The sequence below is a fragment of the Scomber scombrus genome, chromosome 13, assembly GCF_963691925.1.
Source record: "Scomber scombrus chromosome 13, fScoSco1.1, whole genome shotgun sequence".
Classification (NCBI taxonomy): Eukaryota; Metazoa; Chordata; class Actinopteri; order Scombriformes; family Scombridae; genus Scomber; species Scomber scombrus.
In genome coordinates, this window is record NC_084982.1 from 2,923,903 (window position 1) to 2,948,293 (window position 24,391).

A 24,391-nucleotide genomic window follows, 5' to 3' on the forward strand; every position below is an offset into this window, starting at 1 on the left:
GAATAAATAGTACGTGTACTCCACAGTGTTGAGTTTTTACTAAGCAGCACTGAACCCAGTTGGTCTGACCTCCAAAAGGAAATAAACGCAGCTGACGTCTTTCATCCCTAAAAGCTCAACTCGAAGCTAATTTCTCTCCGTGCCTCACGTTCTCCCTTCTCTCTCTCCGCCTTCCTTCCATCAGTGTTCACCACCACATCTCACTACTGTGGTGTTTTTGATTCGAGAGTCTGTAATCAGAGCGCCCAATTAGAAGTAACGCTTCAGTTGTCTGAAGTCTATGTTCGCTCCATCCTGACTCAGCTGGTTCGCTTCATGCAGGCGTCGCCAAATTGTACCAAAATGTGTCGTAATCAGGGCGTCCTTGTAGAAAGAACTTATTCTCATTGGTCTACCCAGTCTAAATAAAAGTTTGAACGAATGGATAAACTACAGACATGAAACACTTTGACCCCAAACAGGCTCCGATGATGAATGTCAAAGCCGTGTTTTTAAAAGTGACACCATGGTTTCATTGGAGGTGGGCAGGTGCCTCGCGTTAAAGGGAAAAAAAGAAGCACAGGGTCTACTCAGTCTGCTTGTTAATAGAGGTCATGTGAAGAAATGGAGCTTGTGATCTTGTGCTGAGAAACATTACATTGAGTGGTGAGCGAGCATGTGGCTTGCCTTACGGGGGGGGGGGGAATCGACATGTTTTTGATCTGCAGCGTTAAAAAGGTATTACTGCTCTGTTTTTACAGTAGCAGCAGGGTGAGGCAGACATACCTTTTAGGTTTTTCAAGTTAGTTTCAAAGGAGGCACCGGTGTAAAAAATCCTGTTCCAGATTAAAATATAAAAAAAGGGAAACGCTGTCTACTTTCTCACATATAATGCTAAAGTGCCCCCAGTTGTCCACTTACTTTCAGCAGTAGAAGACTGTTAATTTCTCAGGGCTGTTTTGACTCTAATTAATTGTTAACAGAGCTATTTTAATGCAGATTTTATATAAACTCGATGTAGCTTTGTAGATTATGTTCTTGTTCTTCTCCTCCTTCTCCTTCTTCTTCTAACTACTTCTAATACTACGACTACTTCTTCTACTACTACTCTCTAATCTGAGTTACAGTCGATTAAAATCCACCCGCAACATCCCTTTTTATTAAGTCAACAAATGTTTTTAGATCAAGTCTAGTCACTCCCTTCTTTTCACACCCAATGGTCGCTCTCCCCATCAGAAGAACACTAAATAAAAAGCTTAAATCTCCAGCTGAAGGAGCTGATTTTGGAATGAAAATGAGCTTTTAAAACCCCTCCAGTTCTTTTCACACACATCAGACCATTTTCATAATCCAGTAATTCCCAATACTACTTGTTAACGCTAATAAATCTTTACCTGCTAAATGTACTGGAACAATTCCTGGTTTCCTTTCAGAGGATCAGAAATATGATACATAATGACTCAAGGCTTTTAACACCAGCACATTATACCATATTTAATCATCCCTCCTCTGGCTTCCAGATGCTCTTAGAATACAATTCAAGATTTTGTTGATCAGTCAAAGACTAAAATGACTCCAGTCTGTTTGTTTTTTTAACGAATTTTGCCAAAGTAGCTCCTAAACCATTGAAAGACACACAGTTTAAACATCTTTTCTAAAATGTTTTAATGTTGTCAAAACAGAAGCAGCCGATAAGAACCGTTTCTTAAGTAGTGTAATCATTTAAATGTTTAATTAAACCAGAAAATATGTGATAGAAGAAGAAGTGAGCAAGGGCAGCATGGCAGGAAGAGAGAATATTCAAGTCCAAAAAGAGCAGCAGAAGTATTTTACGTTCATTTGTGGGTGTGTCTGTTGTCAAAGCGGCTCCCATCTGAATCAAAGGGGCCACACACACACACACACACACTCTGATGTATAAATAACCAAGACACACACACACACACACACACACACACACACACACTCAAATGAGCTTTCTATCACTCGGACCACGTGATCCAGCGAGTGAGGGTCTCTCTTTCCCTCCTAGGTTCCAGATTACTCACCCCCCCACTCTCTCGCTCTCTCTCTCTCTCTCTCTCTCTCTCTCCCTCTCTCTCTCTTCCCTCCTCTCCTGCTCTGTCTGTAATCACCTATTCTTGGAGCTTTTTTCCAATTGCCTCATCGGAAAACCATGCAGAGAGAGAGAGAGAGAGAGAGAGGGATGGCCGATCCGCAGCGATTGAACAGTTCTGCTCACAATTTAACCCCATCTGATAGGGGTTAGCGAGGCCTCTCTCTCACACACACACACACACACACATACACATATAACGTTCCTCCTCTCTGGCTTAGACTGGGGAGAGTTCAGGATCAAGACTTTTGCAGCAAAATCAAGACATAAAAGAAGAAAATATACAGAAAAGATTCATTTTAAGCAGAAATATAGAAAAATAGAACAGGTTTTTGACAACAGGGCATATTGTATTGTACATTGTGTTGCTTTTTAAAGGTGCACTAGGTGTATAAAACTATGAAGAGATGTTGCTTTCCTAAGTACGTCCTCAGAGATTAGTTTTCCCTCCTGCCTGGTTTCCATGATTCTGGCTCCTTTTCTTGTTTTTGTTGTTCCTCTGAAGCTGTCTCTCTCTCTCTCTCTCTCTCTCTCTCTCTCTCTCTCTCTCTCTCTCTCTCTCTCTCTCTCTCTCTCCCCAGTCTTCCTCTTCCATCTCCCTCACACACATACGATTTTCCTTTTTTTTTTATTCAACGCTCTCTGCCCACTTCACAGTTTGTCTCATTGTGTAATGAACTCCAGCCATTCGTCTAGAAATTCAGAGCACTCGGTTTTGTTTTCGAATATGCAGAAATTGCTCATAATCGGATTGCGTAGAGGAATGAATGGAAATAGTGTTTTTAATAAAGTAATCACGTTGCCTTAAATTTGAACCTTCTTTGTGACTCTCATGGAAAGATCCTGTTCAGACATGTTTTAAAGTCATGAAAATACTCTGCTTTCAATCATACTTTGGGTCTAATATGGGTTTTTTTCCCAGTTACCTCCTAGAATCTTTAAAATAGCATCTGCTCGCTCTCCCTCAATAGAAAATGAAGAATATATGAATATGTAAATATTTTTCATTTTAAGGTTTAACTGTAGGACTAAAGACCAAAGTTGACTAAAGCTGTGATGTCATAATTCCTGCTCAGAGGTCCACACCTTAAACTAAACCTTCCTCCTTCAGTAGAGGAAGGTGAAAACATGGCAAACATTATACGTGTTAAACATCAGCATGTTAACTTTGACATTGTGAGCGTGTAACAGCTTTTCAATCGCTAACATACATCTTGAAATGACACTTCCATGTAAAAAACCTTCTCTCAAAAGCATGTAATCTGACATCTAAACCAAACGTTGCCTTCAAATTCAAATACATCATATATTGGTGAGATGAACTTTAGAGCAGCCTGATGAAGCACTTTTTTCCCCCCTCTTGTTCAACAATATTTGAAACCTGATTAAATTCTCTCTATCGACTCTGAGCCTTGAACTGTTATGAATACATGTCTCCATTACATCTTCCTCTGATCCTTCACAATCACTTCATTATGATGTTAAGAGGCGCTGCGGTTCCATTTGTCCGGGTGGTGCGCAATTCCGATTACAAGCCATTTTCATATCTGGTTTTCCCCCCAAAAAAAAAAACACTTCCACATGAGAGCCAAATATTACTGTAGCGCGTCCAGACCTGTCACTTGATGCTTCACGGTACTCGCCATTGATTAAAGACTTTTTTTAAAAGGAGAAGTGTAATTACAGCGATTCTCTCCCCCATCTTGTACGCGGCGCGCTGTACCATGAGGCCGAAATACCATAAAAATAACCTCAGATGCAACTTTTGGAAAACTGCTCAGGGGTCAAGTTGCCCACGAGCTTTTGGTTTAGGATCGATTTTCATGCCTGTCGCCAAACCTCAGTCACCAGCGGGTAAACTGGAAAATGACCCCAGTTTAGCCTCAGTCTCACACCAGAGAGTGGAAACAGTCCTTTACTCAGCGCCAAAGCATGGGTTTGAATTGAAAATGAGAAACGAGGAACTGACTTAATCTGCTCTGTGGAGAGAGGCAAATCCAGTTTCACTATTAAACGTAATGACAGTGGCAGATGGATTTTAATATTCGCTCTGTACATACTGTACTGTGTTGTCTCCCATCGGCATTTCATTGTAGTGATGATTTATTGCATTTTTCAAGCTACTACAGAAAGCATATGGAGCAATGAATCGGACGATTATCTTTAGATCACAATTTATTATCTGCATTCCCAGGATTGAGATCGAGGACTCGGAGGCGGTCGGCATCTCCAATATCATTTCCAACTTGATCACCATGTTCCCGCGGAGCATTTTGACGGCGCTGCCCAGCGACCTGTTCACCTCCTTCATCAACTGCCTCACGCTGCTCACCTGCTCCTTTGGACGCAGCGCCGCCCTGGAGGAGGTGGTGAGTAACAACACCTTCAGCTTGCCTCCTCAGAACTCCGATCTTCTTTCTCCTCCTCTCTGAATTCGCTTACATTGGCATTGTCGTTTAATAGAAGATGATGCCGTTTTTAATCCTGCCAAGCCGTTGAGGTTGATGATTTCCTAAATTCATTACTGATGTTGGATTTGAGCATTGCTGACTTGATAATATGATATTACACAGTTTTTATACGTGTTTTTAGAAAAGAAAAGGCAGAGACATGTGGAATCCACATTTCATGACACATTTCTGGGTTTTCCCCTGGAAACTGGTTAGCACTGGCTTATACTGGCTTATACTGGTGCCCAACACCCATCACCACCTGATTAGGATCCTTTTCTCTATGTTTTCCAACTTTTAAAAGCACACAAAGTTTTCTTTTTTCACAAAACTGCATCTCCCTGATAAATTACTATGAAGCTGAACCAGACAGATGTTTATGTATCTCATCTTATCAGTGTAATAACTAGATGACAGTTTAAACAATCACTAAACCACAAAATATGTAGCCGTTGCTGTGTGCGCAAGGCTTAACATTAATATTTGGCTTTTATTAATTTTATAATATAATATAATAATTTCTTTTAGCAGAGGAACTCGTTCTTTTAGGCAAATACTGCAGGAAACAAAGAATGTTATGCCAGAGCACATCTGTTTTAGAACATTGGTCAATGTTCACCACCCTGAAAGTGACATTATATATATGAAATCAATACATATTGAATGCTTATGATATGAATCATACATCACTCAATAGAAAAATGGACAAAGTGATGGATCACAAGTTTTAGTGTCTGATGATCAGTTGATGAGATAACATAATCCTCTAGTAGTCCCACGCTGGGGAAATTTACAGTATTGCAGCAAGTGGATAGCACAAATAGAATGAGCAGCAATAAAAGAATAAAGAACAATAAATAATAAGTACACAAGCAATAAAACGATAGTAGTAAAAAACAGCTGCACAGTCTTGTAGAACAAGGCTTTTTCTTCATAAGCATTTTCCTTTTATTTATTTATTTCCTAGTTAGAGGCATTTTTTTAAAGCGCAGTTTAAATCTTCTTTTTTTTTTTTTTACTCAGTAATATCTTACCTCTGACACACATCATAAACATAGTGAAACACAGAGTCATTGTGATGGATTGGCAAACACTCCCCTCCTCTCTTCCCTCACACAGCTGGATAAAGACGACATGGTCTACATGGAGGCCTACGACAAGCTGCTGGAGTCATGGCTGACGCTCGTCCAGGATGAGGAGCATTTTCCTCGAGGCTGCTTCGTCCAGCCGGCGGTCCAGGTCTTCAACTCATACATCCAGTGTCACTTGGCCGCTCCAGACGGCACCCGCAACCTGGTGAGACTTTGACTTTTTCAGTTTTTACAACATTGTTTTAAGCCGAGGGGAAGGTAAACCAAGTTGAAAGAGGTCTTATAGGATAGAAATGAAGAACTCAACTTATTTTCTATTCCTGGATTTTGACATTTAAGTTTAAAGTGTCTTTAAATTGTTCACCTCTCTTCCTCTCTCATACTTTCTCTGAACCGCTCTCCTCTCCTCTCAGTCGGTGAACGGCATTGCGTCTCACGATGAGGACGAGATCAACGAGCTGCAGGAAGACGACAGAGAGCTGTTCTCAGACCAGTTATCCAGCATCGGCATGCTGGGACGTGTGGCTGCCGACCACTGTATCCCCCTACTCACAAAGTAAAGACATAAAAACATACCAGATACTTCCATCAAACTCTTTCAGAAAGCAGACAGTGTTATATTCCTGTTTGTTGTCTCTGAGTTCATGTTTCCCACGTTGACATCTGTCTCATTTCCTCTTCCTGCAGCTTGCTGGAGGACCGGGTGACGCGACTTCACGGTCAGCTGCAGAGGACCCAGCAGCACCTCATGGCCTCGTCCGACCTCGGATCGGTCGACCGCAAAGTCCTGGACGACCTCTACGAGGACATCCACTGGCTCATACTGGTGTCAGGTCAGCAGCAGGATAGAAAACGTCTCAAAAAAGTAGATTTTGTTGTCATCTCACCTCCTTAAAATGTCCCTGGATTTCCTTTTTTTTTTTGAGAGTTGGATGATTTCCCTGCATGCTCCCTCTGTATGTTTGTGTTTCTGATTGCATTTCCATTTTAGTGTTTATTTTAATGGCTCACTAAATAAATGAGGTATGACATTAAAGAATGTACTCATAAATATACATAGAAAAACTACTTGACTAATTAGTTGCTGGAAGAAAAAAAAATAGAATCGTACACTTTTAACAAAAAACATAGATTGAACAGGACAATCAATTTTTCTTCACATGGTTTAAAAATAAATGTACACATAGTCTTGTAGGCAAGTCCATGAAAAAACATATGATGTTGTAATGTACTGGAATACGCCTGTTTTTATAGTTTTAACAAATGACTTCTCCAGAAAAGTATATTCCATTTAACTAACTTTATTTGTGAACTCCACCCAGTTCTGTGGGTTTGACTTAATGAAATATTCTCAGAATCGGCATCATTAAAGGCCTGCAGTCTAACCATTTAGTCTGCTCAGGCTACATTTTGTTAATGAAGCTGCCGTCAAAACAGAAATCTTTACTTTTGTTATTTTCTTATGTTCAGGTTTGTGTGGTGTGAGTACAATGAGACGACAAAACTGGCACATTCCATTAAGAAATGTTGATACAATGTCTGATATAAAGCTGAATATCAACTATGATGACCATCTGTTTGTTTTTGTGTGTGTGTGTGTGGTCTGTGTTAAGCTACTTTCGGGGACAAATTAAAGACAAAAGCTGTGTCCCCTATTAGGAAAAAACCTGATTTTTGGGTCAGTGGTTAAGATTACGGTTAGGATAAGTCTCCAGGAAATTAATGTAAGTCTGTGTAATGTCCCCAAAAGTGACCTCAGTGTGTGTGTGTGTTTATTTTTTCTAAACATTGTAAAACCTTAAGTGAACAGACTATAACTGTGCGTGTGTCTGTGCACACTCTGCAGGGTATTTACTTGCAGACGACCCTCAGGGAGAAACCCCGCTGATCCCCTCAGAGGTGATGGAGTTCTCCATAAAACACTCGACAGAAGTTGACATCAACACGACGCTGCAGATCCTGGGCTCACCGGGGGAGAAAGCCTCCTCCATACCGGGCTGCAACCGCACCGACTCAGTCATCAGGTGAGGAGGACACGAGACAAAAAAAAAAAGAGTTCTCTGCTTTTTTTGGTTAGCACTCAGTAGACTGATGTCCTGCTGATGTCCTGGTAGCAATCCAGTGCAGTGAAATACTATTGATTTGGCTTGTGATTTGTTTCCCCAGTCTACCAGACCCTTTGAAAACGTTCTTAGACAGGGTTGGACACACTTTCTCATTCCCTCGAATAAGTAGGTGTGTCCAAACTCATGACTGGTACTGTAGTAGTTTTAATTTTGAGTCAAACCAGATCACTTCAGAGCTGAGACATTAAGCATTCGTCATTAAGCCGAGCTCATGATTTGGAAATCAGTATCAAATGGAGAGTGTATATACTGTATACAGTGTCCTAAAGCAACCCTGCATTTGTGAAGTCCACTTTTTGTCTGAAATTCCCAGAAATTATGTTTTTTTAACATTTGAGTGGAAAAACTTGTATTTGGTACTGTGTGCTGTGTAGCTCTGCTGACCCTTAAATGATTCCTCTGCTTATTAAGGATTTATGAGCTTGGTGGCTATTACTTTATTTCACATTTTTTACTCAAACAACTTAAATGTCAACATAACATGTTCAGGGTGTCAAGTCATAAAATTGTGAGGTCGACAGTTTGAATCTCCAAACTAAACTAAACTAAGAAAGTGTGAAGTATGGAGAGATGTGAGCTTCACTGTAAGACTTGTGGTTGAACTGTGAAGGTCTCAGGTGTGAATATGTGGAAAAAAGGAGGAATGTTAAGTAAAGAGTTGCCAGCGAAGGTTTGAAAATATTGAATCAAGGACTAGACAAACTGGTGTCTGAGAAATGTTCATAATGGAAGAGATGACACTTCCAGCGGTCCTTGGATGTTGCGACCTCCATAAAACTCAACCAGAATAAACTCTGACTGCCGACTTGAAGATGTTCGTCTGTTAGTTCACTTCAGCAAAGAAGCAAACTCGTCACGTTCAAAAAGCTACAACCAGAACCAAGATTGTGTATAGGTTTCTTCTCTGTAGTGCTTAAACATCAGTGGATGTATCTATTAAGCATCTAACAGAAAACAATCAGCGATTTTGATGATCAGTGAACTTTTTACCTCATTCAGCAATGTCCATTACTTATGTCATTGCAAACTGAGTCTTTTTGGATTTTGGATTTGGGGGCAGAAAGCAATTTTAAGATTTCAGCTCCCAGTCACCATAGTTGTTTTGATCATTTTCTAGACTAAATCACTGGTTGTTTTTGATTAACTGATATATCGGCGGTGAAAATAATGACTAGCTGATGTCAGCCACCCCGCCGTCATTCGTTAATAAACGAGGAAAATCCAAGTGCCAGGAGATCCGTAGGTCGGAAAAGAGAGTGTCGAAATACTCACATTTCAATTTGCAAACACAGTTTCTGTCATCAGCTCGGAAATAAATGATGCACCAAAACTCCAAATGACTCTAACACCAGGAGGTCAAAGGAGGTCCTTAATAAAAAAAAATGATTAAACCATTACTCCCTCAGGGGCTGGAATTTCTGACTATCCACATCTCACTTTTCCACCCAACAGTCTCAGTAAGAGCAGAAATATCTGTTTATTTAAACAACACTCTTCTTCTTGAATTCTGCTTTATTTCTGCTTCTGTGATTGTTGAACATGAGCATAAAATGATAGCTCTGGAAATACACCACAGATAATACAATTGATGGTGTGTGTGTGTGCATGTGCATGTGCGTGTGCGTGCACAGTTCCTTTTTTTAGTCCAGATGGGTTTAAACTTTACAACAATTATTTATGCAGCTCGACAGTACGTGACAATGGTGTTAGAAACCTTGTGCGCTTCATGGCTTTTGGCAGTCAAACTGGATGCTTGTGTGTTTGAGAGTGTGTGTGTGTGTGTGTGTGTGTGTGTGTGAGATAAACACAGTGATGACAATAGATGGTCACAGCAGCCAGTGATACTGTTTGTTGAAGGTCATTGAGCTCCTGTTTTTTCTAGATTGTTCATAATGGTGCGAGGGTGTGTGTGTGTGTGTGTATGTATGTGGGTGCGTGTGCGTAAGGGGGTGACAGCGATGGCAGAGGATTGCAGAGACGAGTGGTCGACAGCATCGGGTTTCCTAACAGCGAGCGGCCGACCCCGGCTCCGTAAATGTCAACGTGGTTTTGTTTTCTGCAAACAATGTGAAACTGTGCACTGTCCTGGAAGTGAGGGGGGGGGGGGCTGTAAGCTGCTTTAAGCCCTCTGTCTCTCTGGCCTTTCATACACTCTCTCTCTGTGTGTGTGTGTGTGTGTGTGTGTGTGTGTGTGTGTGTGTGTGTGTGTGTGTGTGTGTGTGTGTGTGTGTGTGTGTGTGTGTGTGTGTGTGTGTGTGTGTGTGTGTGTGTGTGTGTGTGTGTGTGTGTGTAGCCCATTATTTCGCAATCAAGATGATGGCTACTGACACAGTGTAACAATATGTACATAAACACATGTGCAGGGCTGGTTTTCATTCAGTTTTTTTGATTACTAATTTGATCTACCAAGTGTCAGAAAAGTAAACTATCAAAGCCCAAGCTGACATATGAAATGTACAAGTATAAGCCAAAGAAAAGATGTAAATCCTCACATTTAAGAAGCTTGAAACCATCAATCATGACTTGATTAATCAATTGATTATTATAAATTATTAAATTGTTATAAACTTCATCTTTACACTGAACCTCATCTTACACTAAACCTCATCTTACATTAAACCTCATTTTACATTAAACCTCATCTTACATTAAACCTCATCTTACTCTAAACCTCATCTTACATTAAACCCCATCTTACACTAAACCTCATCTTACTCTAAACCTCATCTTACATTAAACCTCATCTTACACTAAACCTCATCTTACATTAAACCTCATCTTACTCTAAACCTCATCTTACACTAAACCTCATCTTACATTAAACCTCATCTTACACTGAACCTCATCTTACTCTAAACCTCATCTTACTCTAAACCTCATCTTACATTAAACCTCATCTTACTCTAAACCTCATCTTACTCTAAACCTCATCTTACATTAAACCTCATCTTACATTAAACCTCATCTTACACTAAACCTCATCTTACACTAAACCTCATCTTACATTAAACCTCATCTTACACTGAACCTCATCTTACACTAAACCTCATCTTACTCTAAACCTCATCTTACATTAAACCTCATCTTACATTAAACCTCATCTTACACTAAACCTCATCTTACTCTAAACCTCATCTTACATTAAACTTCATCTTACATTAAACCTCATCTTACACTAAACCTCATCTGACATTAAACCTCATCTTACATTAAACCTCATCTTACATTAAACCTCATCTTACACTAAACCTCATCTTACATTAAACCTCATCTTACACTAAACCTCATCTTTACATTAAACCTCATCTTACACTAAACCTCATCTTACACTAAACCTCATCTTACTCTAAACCTCATCTTTACATTAAACCTCATCTTTACATTAAACCTCATCTTACACTAAACCTCATCTTACACTAAACCTCATCTTACTCTAAACCTCATCTTTACATTAAACCTCATCTTTACATTAAACCTCATCTTACTCTAAACCTCATCTTACATTAAACCTCATCTTACTCTAAACCTCATCTTTACATTAAACCTCATCTTACTCTAAACCTCATCTTACATTAAACCTCATCTTACATTAAACCTCATCTTACACTAAACCTCATCTTACACTGAACCTCATCTTACACTAAACCTCATCTTACTCTAAACCTCATCTTACATTAAACCTCGTCTTACTCTAAACCTCATCTTACATTAAACCTCATCTTACATTAAACCTTATCTTACACTGAACCCCATCTTACACTAAACCCCATCTTACATTAAACCTCATCTTACACTAAACCTCATCTGACATTAAACCTCATCTTACATTAAACCTCATCTTACATTAAACCTCATCTTACACTAAACCTCATCTTACATTAAACCTCATCTTACTCTAAACCTCATCTTACACGAAACCTCATCTGACATTAAACCTCATCTTACATTAAACCTCATCTTACATTAAACCTCATCTTACACTAAACCTCATCTTACATTAAACCTCATCTTACACTAAACCTCATCTTTACATTAAACCTCATCTTACACTAAACCTCATCTTACACTAAACCTCATCTTACTCTAAACCTCATCTTTACATTAAACCTCATCTTTACATTAAACCTCATCTTACACTAAACCTCATCTTACACTAAACCTCATCTTACTCTAAACCTCATCTTTACATTAAACCTCATCTTTACATTAAACCTCATCTTACTCTAAACCTCATCTTACATTAAACCTCATCTTACTCTAAACCTCATCTTTACATTAAACCTCATCTTACTCTAAACCTCATCTTACATTAAACCTCATCTTTACATTAAACCTCATCTTACTCTAAACCTCATCTTTACATTAAACCTCATCTTACACTAAACCTCATCTTACATTAAACCTCATCTTACTCTAAACCTCATTTTACACTAAACCTCATCTTTACATTAAACCTCATCTTACTCTAAACTTCATCTTACATTAAACCTCATCCTACACTAAACCCCATCTTACACTAAACCTCATCTTACATTAAACCTCATCTTACATTAAACCTCATCTTACACTAAACCTCATCTTACACTGAACCTCATCTTACACTAAACCTCATCTTACTATAAACCTCATCTTACATTAAACCTCATCTTACTCTAAACCTCATCTTACATTAAACCTCATCTTACATTAAACTTTATCTTACACTAAACCTCATCTTTACACTAAACCTCATCTTACACTAAACCTCTTCTTACACTAAACCTCATCTTTACATGAAACCTCATCTTTACACTAAACCTCATCTTAAACTAAACCTCATCTTACACTAAACCTCATCTTTACATTAAACCTCATCTTTACATTAAACCTCATCTTACACTTAACCTCATCTTTACATTAAACCTCATCTTTACATTAAACCTCATCTTACTCTAAACCTCATCTTACTCTAAACCTCATCTTTACATTAAACCTCATCTTACATTAAACCTCATCTTACACTAAACCTCATCTTACACTGAACCTCATCTTACACTAAACCTCATCTTACTATAAACCTCATCTTACATTAAACCTCATCTTACTCTAAACCTCATCTTACTCTAAACCTCATCTTACATTAAACCTCATCTTACATTAAACTTTATCTTACACTAAACCTCATCTTTACACTAAACCTCATCTTACACTAAACCTCTTCTTACACTAAACCTCATCTTTACATGAAACCTCATCTTTACACTAAACCTCATCTTAAACTAAACCTCATCTTACACTAAACCTCATCTTTACATTAAACCTCATCTTTACATTAAACCTCATCTTACTCTAAACCTCATCTTACTCTAAACCTCATCTTTACATTAAACCTCATCTTACACTAAACCTCATCTTTACACTAAACCTCATCTTTACATTAAACCTCATCTTACACTTAACCTCATCTTTACATTAAACCTCATCTTTACATTAAACCTCATCTCACACTAAACCTCATCTTTACACTAAACCTCATCTTTACATTAAACCTCATCTTTACACTAAACCTCATCTTTACATTAAACCTCATCTTACTCTAAACCTCATCTTACTCTAAACCTCATCTTTACATTAAACCTCATCTTACATTAAACCTCATCTTATACTAAACCTCATCTTACACTAAACCTCATCTTTACATTAAACAATAGACAGACACATAGATTATGTCATATACATAACGTAAATAAATGTGGCACATTTATGGCTTCTGTTATGTCATTCTGTGTCGTGTGCAACGTGCATTAGCAAAATACAAAAGAAACACACTGCTGTCATTTTTCATGTTGATACATTATATAACATAGTTGTGTTTGAGGTGCTGGCAAACATTACTCATGTTTCACCTCCAATATGCAGCTATTTTCCGACTGTATTAATAATCATTTTGATTCTGTTGTGCATCATGTTGACCGAAGCCGAAGTTTCAGCTGCAACTTCATCAACACTTGAGTCATTCTCTCTGTCTGAGTCACACTGGGCAAATAAAGGATGCAATCACACACTGATTAACAGTGATTGGTTGTTTGTATTTAGTTTCAAACTGATCCGTTGTTCTACTTTTAGACACACTAAAGCTGCGGGCTACAAATGACATCCTGTCTAAAGTTATTATTAGTGATTAGATCATTAGTCATTAGATGGACTAGATCAGGCATGTTCCAGAAAGGGCCATGTGTCAGTTGATTACATTATTACTTTGTATCCTTAACGGGGGGGCTTTTGTGAAGTATTGTTCAGTAATAGTCAAATCTTGCATAAAAATGTTGCTCATTCAGCTCTTTTATGTTGTCTCCGTCTTATCACGACTCTGTGTTTGTATCGTCTAATCTGTATCATTTTGAAATTTCTCTCTCGTCCTTCCTGCTGACCTTCTTCACCCCCCCTCTTCTCAAGTCTTCTCTCTTTTTATCTCGTCAACACATTTCAACTCACACTCTCTCTTGTTTTGACCTCTTCTCGTCTCAGGCTGCTGTCTGCGGTCCTGCGCACGTCAGAGGTGGAGTCCAGGGCGACCAGAGCCAGCCTGACAGAGCTGCTCAGCCCGCAGATGGGAAAAGACATCATGTGGTTCCTCAGACGCTGGGCCAAGACGTACCTGCTGGTGGACGAGAAGCTTTACGAACAGGTATATGACGCTCCATCTGCGGCACCTCCTGTGTTCCTTCACACCTGCCGTAGCTCTCAAAACATCACACAGTAAAAAACGTTTTGTAAAGAACCGGAAATGAGTAGAAATGCTTTTGTCTGAAAGAAGAAAGTAAATGAATAACAATAAACCATATTCTTGTCCTCCGTCTTTCACTCCTTCAGATCAGCATGCCCCTCAGCACAGCGTTCGGCGCCGACACGGAGGGGGCCGTGTGGATCGTGGGATATCTTCTAGAGAAGGTGATCAACAACCTGTCGGTGTGGAGCTCAGAGGCGGAGCTGGCCAACGACACGGTGGAGCTGCTGGTGACGCTGGTGGAGAAGAGGGAGAGGTAATGACAGCTGAATCAGGCGGGGTTGCACGAGGATTTTTAGAAAAACTCTATTGAATGTGGGGTTTTTTTGTCATTTATTTCAGATTTTTCTGCTAATGTTTTTAAAAGTATTAGATTCATTTATTTAAGGCTTTTAGCTTGCTTTAATTATTAAACAGATGCAATTTAAAAGGATGATTTTCAATATTTTGGATTAACTGTGTTGGATGATTTAAAATTTTTACATCTACTGGATTAGTTTTGAATTAATTCAATGAGCGCTCAGACCAAGAACTGCAAATGTTCACATTACTTTAAGAAATATATTTTCATTTCACAGTGAAAAAATGAAAAAAAAGAAAACACCAGCTATGAGGCTTTTTGGATAAAATCATCTAAGTTCCAGATGTGTTTACAGAGGAATGGGTAGATATTGGGGGTAAAAGAGAAATAACCCATCCTGACATTCCCTTAAATCCACATCTGGATTGGGAGCTACAGTGTGTGGACATTCTTCTCTCTTTGGTCCAGCACCTGGTTTAACATTTTGTTCCAGATGTGCTACCACACAACTTTTTCAGTAGATGTTGGGGATCACATCAAACATACCACACAATGTAAACTGAACTCTGCCTCCGTGTCTGTTCAGGGCAAACATCGTGGTGCAGTGTGAGAGCTGGTGGAACTTGGCGAAGCAGTTTGCCAGCCGCAGCCCGCCCCTCCACCTGCTGTCCAGCTCCGTGCAGAGGTCCCTGATGAAGGCTCTGGTCCTGGGAGGATTCGCACACATGGACTCTGAACACAAACAGCAATACTGGGCAGAGGTAACACATGAAGATAGAAGAATAATTCATCATTTTGATTACTGGTTGATCATTGAAGTCATTTATCATGAAAATATGCCCAACATTCACTGTTAACCCCATAACCTTAAGTTGCCAGAAAGTACATAAACAGTGAAAAGAAAGTGATGTATGTGTGGGAATTCAGTCTCTCACTGGAATAGACACAATATGCCCCCAAAAACCATCTGAAAAAAATATATATATACACTAACATTGAGCTCAGGAAGGGGAAAAGGGGAAGCATCATGAAACTGGACAAAATGCATTACAACACATCCTTGTTGCATTCTGAAATGAACAAAAATAAGGAATGTCCTGCAGCTGTAACGGTTAACTTGGTTCACATCTGGTCTGAATAAAAAGACACTGATAATGAGTCATTTCACATAAGTCTCACTTGAGTTTTGACCCTTAAAAAATTGGTGAGTCCTGCACAGAGTTCAGGACTGGAGTCAGACCCGAGGAGGAGGAGGAGGATGGGGAGGAGGAGGAGTGATTGATGTAGTTGATAATATTCCCCGGCTGAGTTTGAATCTTTTCTCCCGTGTGTATAACATGATCCTCGTCGTGATCCTGGAGGTCTTTGTCTTAATAGGCTGACAGTAGTAAATGGGGGTGCAAAGCCACAATGACTCCAGAGTAATTATGGGGGGGTATACGAGTGAGACAGCAGCTGTTGGCTCTACCACAGCTGCTCCGTCTGAACTCGGGTGGCTCGAAACGGAGGAGGAACCCAGCAACTGATCAAATGCTCCTTTGTTACATCTCTCTGCATTCTGGCCTCTTTGCTTACATGACACAAGAAATCAATTTGATCCTCCATCGCTCCAGTAACTCTGAACTGGTTTGACACATTTGTTATAACTGACTTGAGATAACAGCAGTTTATCAAAGTCTCTTCTTTTTTTTTTTACTGCAGGCCTGCTGATATGTTGCTATCTCATATACTTCATGTTTAATGTAACTTACACTTCCATTTCTTGGATTGATGCACAGAAGGGACTTCATACTTTCTCTAAAAGTGAAACTACGACAACAGTATGATTTAATGTGATTATGATACTGTCTACTTGATATATAAAAAATATGTATATTTCATTATTATTCGTAGTAGTAGTATTATTACTACTAGTAGTTTTAGTAGTAGCAGTAGTCATCATTATCATTATTAGTATCTCTATTATTATTAGAACTATGATTATAATATACCACAGACTTGTTAAAACATTGTAACACACACACACTCACAAACACACAAACACTACCCAGTTGTGTTGGCTGAAGACATTTCTATAGGCTACTTCAAAATGTTTGGTGATTTGGAGAATGTCTCTTCAATGCGATGGATAATGTATCTGTCCCACTTGAAGGCCTCTTACATACTTCATGGATTACACCGTATCCAACAATACAGCAACGCGTAACCTGAAATTCCTCTCCGTCTCGTCATCCGTCTCCTCGCTCAGGTGCTGCACCCGCTCCAGCAGCGCTTCCTCAACCTCATCAACCAGGAGAACTTTGCGGCGATCAGCCAGGAGGAGGCCGTCAAACAGGAAATCGTCGCCACACTGGAGGCGCTGTGCGGCATCGCCGAGGCGACGCAGATCGACAACGTGGCCTCGCTCTTCTCCTTTCTCATGGATTTCCTGTCCAGCTGCATCGGCCTCATGGAGGTAAGTAATAACCCTAACCCCTAACGACATGTCTAACAGTTTAAATCAGTCTTCAAACTATACTGTAAAATAATAAAATAATCCTTTTGTGTCACTCAGGTTTACAGCAACACGCCTGAGACAATCAACCTCATCATTGAGGTGTTTGTGGAAGTGGCTCACAAGCAGATCTGCTACCTGGGAGAGGTGAGAGACACATGGTTAATGTACTTAAATGTGCAAGACACAGACACAAACTGCCAGTGTTGAACTCAATGATTTTATATTCAGTTCTGCTCCCTGTGGGGGTTTTCACTCAATAGAGTGTGAGTCAGCCCTTATTTTTATCTCTCATCAATAGCGGTTTAATCTTCAGTCTGCCGTCTTCTAAATTAAGATGTTCGACTGAAAATCTCATTTCATTTATTTTTCCATTTCATTACATTAACACAGCAGACCTGTAATCTGTAGAGAAATAGCATGAGTACAGTTTGTTTTTGGCGATGCAGTTTTCACACATTTAGTTTTTTGCACTTCTGATTTCTTTCTAATTATTTTGAGGCGGTGTATAATAATAGTAATAGTTTGGGCTCAATAAAAGCACAATTTTCCTCAAGTGGTTCATCACTGACGTGGAGAGGAAAGAGTTCTGCTGGAAGGAGCCAGAAAAGGACCGAAATATGAACGAATTGACATGAATTTTATAGGTCAAAACTGGTCATGGCCTTTCTAGATTATATTTAAAAGGGTGTGAAAGGATATTATAAAGACAGAGTTTCATTAGTAAAATGCTACGCAGAATTTTACAAAAGTGTTTCATGTGAAGAAAACAGACTGTCATTAACCGTCCCTTCTGTCCCTCCATCCAGACAAAGTCCATGAAGCTGTACGAGGCGTGCCTGACTCTGCTGCAAGTCTACTCGAAAAACAACCAGAGCAGGAAGCGGAGCGACGCCACGGCCGAGGAGGACCAGTACCAGGACCTGCTGCTCATCATGGAGCTGCTCACAAACCTGCTCTCCAAAGAGTTCATCGACTTCAGCGACACCGGTGCGTTGGACGGCTGTGTTTCGTTCCCTAAAAATGAGACTCCTCCTCAGCCTTCGGTTGCCTGAGATTTAACTTTTCAATCCGCTGTATGTTCTAGACGAGGTTTTTCGAAGCCAAGACCAGGGAACGCCGGCCTCCAGCCGGACGGTATCGGCAGCAGATGTGGTTCTTTACGGCGTCAATATCGTTCTACCCCTCATGTCTCAGGACCTGCTCAAGGTAAAACAACCGGGATCTGTTTGAGGGTAATCTATGACCCAGGTGTGATGACGTGTTCTATGAGCGTTTGTTGATCCTGTCCCTGTTGTGTTGCAGTTCCCCTCTCTGTGTAACCAGTACTACAAGCTCATCACCTTCATCTGTGAGATCTTCCCTGAAAAGATCCCACAGCTGCCTGAAGAGCTCTTCAAAAGCCTCATGTTCTCCCTAGAGCTGGGAATGACCTCGTATCCTCTACACTGCCTGTCTGAACTCTGTGTGTGTGTGTGTGTGTGTGTGTGTGTTTGTGTGTGTTTTTAGATGTACAGTAAAGTGACCGATTGATTCTCAACATAAAGCTACGTTGCTCCTTAACATCTGTGTTCAGGATGAGCTCAGAGATCAGCCAGCTATGTTTGGAGGCTTTGTCTCCTCTGGCTGAACAATGCGCCAAAAACCAGGAGAAGGACACGCCTCTGTTCATCGCCACCCGACACTTCCTCAAGGTACGCCGCCCAACTGGCTGAGTCACATTTTTACCATGATGCAACATGTAGGTGCTAAAATAATACAGATAAAACAACACAGATGAACTAATGTCACATTTATGAGGGTGGGGAGAACAACATCTGCAGCAGAGACGATTAGAACTAAAAGAATCATAAAATAAAATCGTTCTGAATATTAGTTCTGTGTGTCGATGCCGCTCACTGCAAAAGTCATTAGGATAGAAACGGATTGCTTTATACTGTAATAACGATGTTCTTTTTACACCGTGTACTCATTCTCTTGTCTGTAGTTGGTGTTTGACATGCTGGTCCTGCAAAAACACAACACAGAGATGACGGTGGCTGCAGGAGAAGCTCTCTACACACTCGTGTGTTTGCATCAGGTCAGTAAATTACACACAACACGTCAGCACAGAGACGCTTCAGGAGAATATATCTTATATTTGGTGCTTGTTGACACCTAAAGTAACCAACAGCACTAATAAGGACACTGGTATAAAGATGGATAAAGTTCACTTAACCAGTGATTCTTTGCTTCACTTCTGCTGATTTTTCTTTTCCTGAATAAACAGCTTTGAAGAGGATTGGACATCTTTTTGAGCGTGCTCAGTCTGGGCTTTGTGGGTCTTTTATAAACTGTAAATGAGACGGTCTTAAAAAGTTGTCAGACTACTTGATATTTAATGTTTTGCTTTTGTAAGGATCAGCTGATGTTTTTGGTCGTTTTGGCAGCTGTACTGCGGAGTTGAGAGAAAATCTGAGCAAATTGACACATACTGGAAAAACACTTTAACATGTGAGCTGCTTTCAACACCACAGAGAGGCAGAGGTTTTTTGATAAATGATGCCAGAGACCCTCTAGTGGCCACTCTGTGTCATAGCAGGAAAATTCACATTTTTATCCACTGTCGATTTAACAGACCACAAAAATCTATACATTTACATTTAAAACATGGCTTAAATATATAAAGTTAATAAATGAATCAATGCAGAAATCAAAACTGATAATTGATCATGTATCATTCCTGGATTATATATTTTTAAACTTTTTTTAGTTTTTTTTGTTTGATTATTAACAACTAACTATTTTTTGACAGTTTTATACACCCAAAAATAATCCATGAAGTGAGAATGACCACCAGATTATAATCATTAGTTGAAAATAAACGTGTGCACTTTGGTGGATAAGCTGTTTCATGTTTTACAGGTCTTATATATTTCAGACACTTCAGTCTATAATATTGACCCAGTTATTGAACCAGTCGGCTCTATTATAAAATCTCCGACACTCTTTATTTTTTGATCCTGAGTTGATCGTGTGTTGCTGTCCCCTGTCACAGGCCGAATACTCTGAGCTGGTGGAGACTCTTCTGTCCTCGCAGAGAGACGCAGTCATCTACCAGCGGCTGGCCGACGCCTTCAACAAGCTGACGGCCAGCAGCACGCCGCCGACCATGGACCGCAAGCAGAAGGTGGCCTTCCTCAAGAGCCTGGAGGAGTTCGTGGCCAACGTGGGCGGCCTGCTCTGCGTCAAATAACCACTGGAAATCGAATCCGGCTCCACTCATCGTTATGAAAAGCAACCAGTCAAACACCCTCTCTGACCCCCCCCTCCCCTCCTCGCCAGTTCCTGAAGAACTATGGGTAAAAGAGACGGCCCGATGCCTCTGAGGACCTGCTGGGGAATCCATCTCACGCCTGAATGTTTACCCCGTTTGCCTTGGATTCTTTTTTTTCCCTTTCTTCTTTTGGTTTTGTTTTCCTCCTCACTTCTTACACCCAGCCCCTCCAGCCTGATTGACAGAGTTAATGATGATGATGATGATGATGATGATGATGATGTGGTAACCATGGAGACTAGACTGCAGAGCAGACGGACTCAGACAGAGGATCCTGCCCTGTTAGACTGAAACAAAGGAGCACTGACCATCATTACGACGGGAGGCAGAGCAAGCAGCCGACGGCGATGATGTTTTCCTCCCCGGCCACCTCGTCATGTACCTGGAGGCTCCTGGAGCACACACACACACACACACACACACACACACACACAGTCAGAGTGATATTGAGGGACAAACAGGTTGCAGTTTTTGGAAAGTTGTGGACTTTTTTTTCCAGTGTGAGGTTTTTGGAAGTAGCTTGAAGGTATTTTAAGGGGCCATTTTGTTTCAAAAATGCCATGGCGACAGCCCCCTTCTCCCACTACACACACACACAAACACACCCACACACACACACACTTAATTTTAACAGTTCCCATTTTTAAACACACTTGCACACACATCGCCCCAATTCTCCCCAGAGTGCCTTTGTTTTGTTGATTGTTCTGCGTGTGAGTGCGTGCGTGCGTGCGTGCGTGCCTGTGTGTGCGTGTGTGTGTGTGTGTAACATGTCATACACCCATTGACAACTGTGCCTGCCATTCACCACGAATACAGCGGATGCACACATACACACACTCACGCTCACGCACAAACAAACATGCACACATTTCAAATGTTGCCATGACAACATAGGTATGGCCGGCCCGGTGGTCCCGGGCGACGCTGAACCACACAGCACAGAAGGGTGTTTGTTGGCGCTGACAGAAAAAACCAAAATCAGATTATGTTTCACTAAAGGGTGTAAATATATATATCTATATAAATATATATATTTCAAAACCCACGAGGAGCGCGTGTTTCAAAGACAGAAAACAAAACACTTCACTGAAAACGTTTTTATATGCCAGTAGATGGCAGGAAGAGTTGTATGGATTCAGCTTAAAGAAGGAGATACTCGCTCTGTGTCGAGCTTTTTGAGGTTTGAATTTTTTTTTTTCTTCTCTATTTGGATTGTAGTATTATGTCGCGGCCCCTCTCCCTCGCCTCAGTGTGGCGCGGCGGACAGATGAACGTTCAGGCCAGAAGATAAAGTTTAGCAGATAAACCTCTAGTAGTATTTTTCTACAGCAGCACATCCTCCATTGTTTTGGCTCTTCAACACACACTGGATCGAAAGCAAAGACTGTTTGAGTTGAAGGACAGCAATAACAAACCAAATAAAAAAAAAAGGAGCAGAGCCACTCGTTGAAGCATTATGTTGGAGACAGAAACCCCCCCTCCTCAGTTCAGAGCACTATTCTGGTTATTGTAGAACGGCTGTTTTTTTTTTTTGTTAATGAAGTGTAAAAGTGTACATAAACTTATTGTATAAAAATGTTGCGGCCTCTTCTTTTCTTTTTTTTTCTTTCTGTGTGTTTGCTCTGTTGTAATGTTTTTACTTTTCCTTCAGTTACAGAATAAAGTGACTGTTTTTAGAGTTTAGTTTGTCAGCTACACCAGCAGCTGTTCTTCATGATGGAAGTTTGACTTTGTCTGGAAATGATGCTTCTTTTTTTTAAATTCACACTATCAAAGACATCTTAAGTTCATTGAAAGAGGTGGAATAAATATTGAACTGGAATTTTTATTTTAGACTGAAGTGGAAGGGTGTCTGCAGGGTTCATTGACTGACATTTGAGAGTTTTTTGATATTTTAAAAGTGCAATTTATTTGAGAAAATAAATGGAAAACTATTGACCAGTCAGAAAGCAGTCTGTGTGATGTCACTCCCTAAAACAACAAAGTGTCTGATTCTGAGGTGAACAAACCTCAAGCTGCATTTAAAATGTGATATTTATTTAAATCATTGAGTCTGATAGCATGTTAAATACTTGATTTCTCTGGTTATAAACTATGATTTATCACAACTACACCAAACTTTCCAAATAAATCAGCTTTTAAAAAACAATTTAATTTTAGTATGAATTCAGAATCATAGCTGAAGAGTTTTCATTAAAGATGAATAATAAGTATTTTATGTTTGGTCACTGCTTTTGCAACCATTACTGATGTAAACAAAATTAAAAGTGCAGTATATATCATTTTAAAGGTGCAATACATAGAATTTTGTGGCATCTGAAGGAATAAACTTGGCAAAAATGGAATATAATTTTCATAAATATGTTTTAATGAGTGAATAATCACCTGAAACTAAGACTCCTGTTTTCGTTGCCTTAGAATGAGCCCTTTATATCTACACAGGGAGCGGGTCCACTTCCATGGAGGCTACCATGTTGCATCGCCATGTTTCTACAGTTGCCCAGAACAGACAAACCAAACAACACTGGCCTTTCTTGTTTTTCGCAAGTTTCCTTGGAAGAGAAGGGTGAGGGTGGGCTATTTAGGTGTTCAAAAGAAATCCTCACTAAATTCTCCAGTGTTAGTCCTTGTTTTAAGATAGGTCATGTATTTTGAGTTTCAGTGGTGGGATAAGTCAATATTCCGATTTTAAAAGCAGAGTAACAACAGTGAGTGACTGAGGTGGCTGCTGGAGGGATGGAGAAAGAACATCAGAAATAGAAGTTAACATTTTTGAAGTTAGGAGAGCCTCAGACAAGAGAGTGAAAGAGAAAGCTGATTCATCAAGTCATAGTGAAAAAGAAACCTACTTGTTTGGAATGAAGATGTTAGGTTTGGAAGGAGTTTACTGGATGTGGAACTTTGTTAGAAAAGCAAACTGTGGAAAGATGGATTAAGAAGGAAGTGGGAGTGAAGTTAAACTGATTAATATTAATCGCTCCCGGTTGATAGTCGTTGAGTGAATGTCAAAAACACAGATGGAATAAAACTTGAAAATCTTGGTGTTGGGTTTTGGGTTGGATATGTACCCAGTGACATGTTTTCCACTCAGCTAGAAAAGCTCCAATAAAAGATGCTGATGGAGTCTCAGAGTGGATGAAAGAGGTTAAAGTAGTTAATCCAAATCTGTTAAACTTCACTTTGATTTGTTCTTGGATCACATGTCATAACCAGTAAAGCAGCATGTTCCCAAACCTTTTGTAGTGTAAGAATAGTTGTAAGTTTGATTACAGTTTGTTTGTATGTAGGAGTTGATTTTGCCACATGTGGTAAATGTGGGGAGAAAGATCCAGAGAGTCTTCTCTGTAAAGAGAATCATGCAGCATGGAAGAATAACTGTCCAAACAGAGTGTGAGTGGCAGAAATAATCAGGGTCAGCTCTAAGAAGAGACTTAAACATGAAGAAGTAGGTAAGAAATATTTAGCTTTTTTAAGGATGAGGTGATGTTTTTGACCTTTTTGACAATCGTGATTAACCAGCCCCAGTCTATTTGAAAAAATATATAATTCTAGTTGAAGTCACTTTTTCTGAACAGTGACTCCAACCAGCTGCTGACTGTTTTTTGTGGTGCTGGCGGTGGTTTTGTAATGACATTTTGATCTGATTGACCTGGTTGTCTGCTCCAAGAAGGGTTTTCTTCTAGCTCGAAATATCCGTTGATCATTTTAAAGCATAAATAAATCATTTACTCAGTAACAGATGAATGTAT

At 39.9% G+C, this 24,391-nt stretch overlaps 1 protein-coding gene across 1 annotated transcript in view; it reads left to right on the forward strand.

Moving 5' to 3' along the window:
• xpo4 (exportin 4) overlaps window positions 1-22,230 on the forward strand; it is a 61,146-nt gene extending 38,916 nt beyond the window's left edge. Inside the window, exons 9-24 of the mRNA XM_062431247.1 lie at window positions 4,290-4,464; window positions 5,665-5,841; window positions 6,050-6,192; window positions 6,324-6,469; window positions 7,483-7,660; window positions 14,270-14,429; window positions 14,615-14,784; window positions 15,416-15,590; window positions 17,078-17,284; window positions 17,384-17,470; window positions 18,133-18,313; window positions 18,411-18,532; window positions 18,629-18,759; window positions 18,900-19,017; window positions 19,311-19,403; window positions 20,361-22,230. Coding sequence (XP_062287231.1) covers window positions 4,290-4,464; window positions 5,665-5,841; window positions 6,050-6,192; window positions 6,324-6,469; window positions 7,483-7,660; window positions 14,270-14,429; window positions 14,615-14,784; window positions 15,416-15,590; window positions 17,078-17,284; window positions 17,384-17,470; window positions 18,133-18,313; window positions 18,411-18,532; window positions 18,629-18,759; window positions 18,900-19,017; window positions 19,311-19,403; window positions 20,361-20,558 — 2,461 coding nt within the window. The 3' untranslated portion in view covers window positions 20,559-22,230. The remainder of the gene's footprint in view (window positions 1-4,289; window positions 4,465-5,664; window positions 5,842-6,049; window positions 6,193-6,323; window positions 6,470-7,482; window positions 7,661-14,269; window positions 14,430-14,614; window positions 14,785-15,415; window positions 15,591-17,077; window positions 17,285-17,383; window positions 17,471-18,132; window positions 18,314-18,410; window positions 18,533-18,628; window positions 18,760-18,899; window positions 19,018-19,310; window positions 19,404-20,360) is intronic.
• Window positions 22,231-24,391: the final 2,161 nt, after the last annotated feature.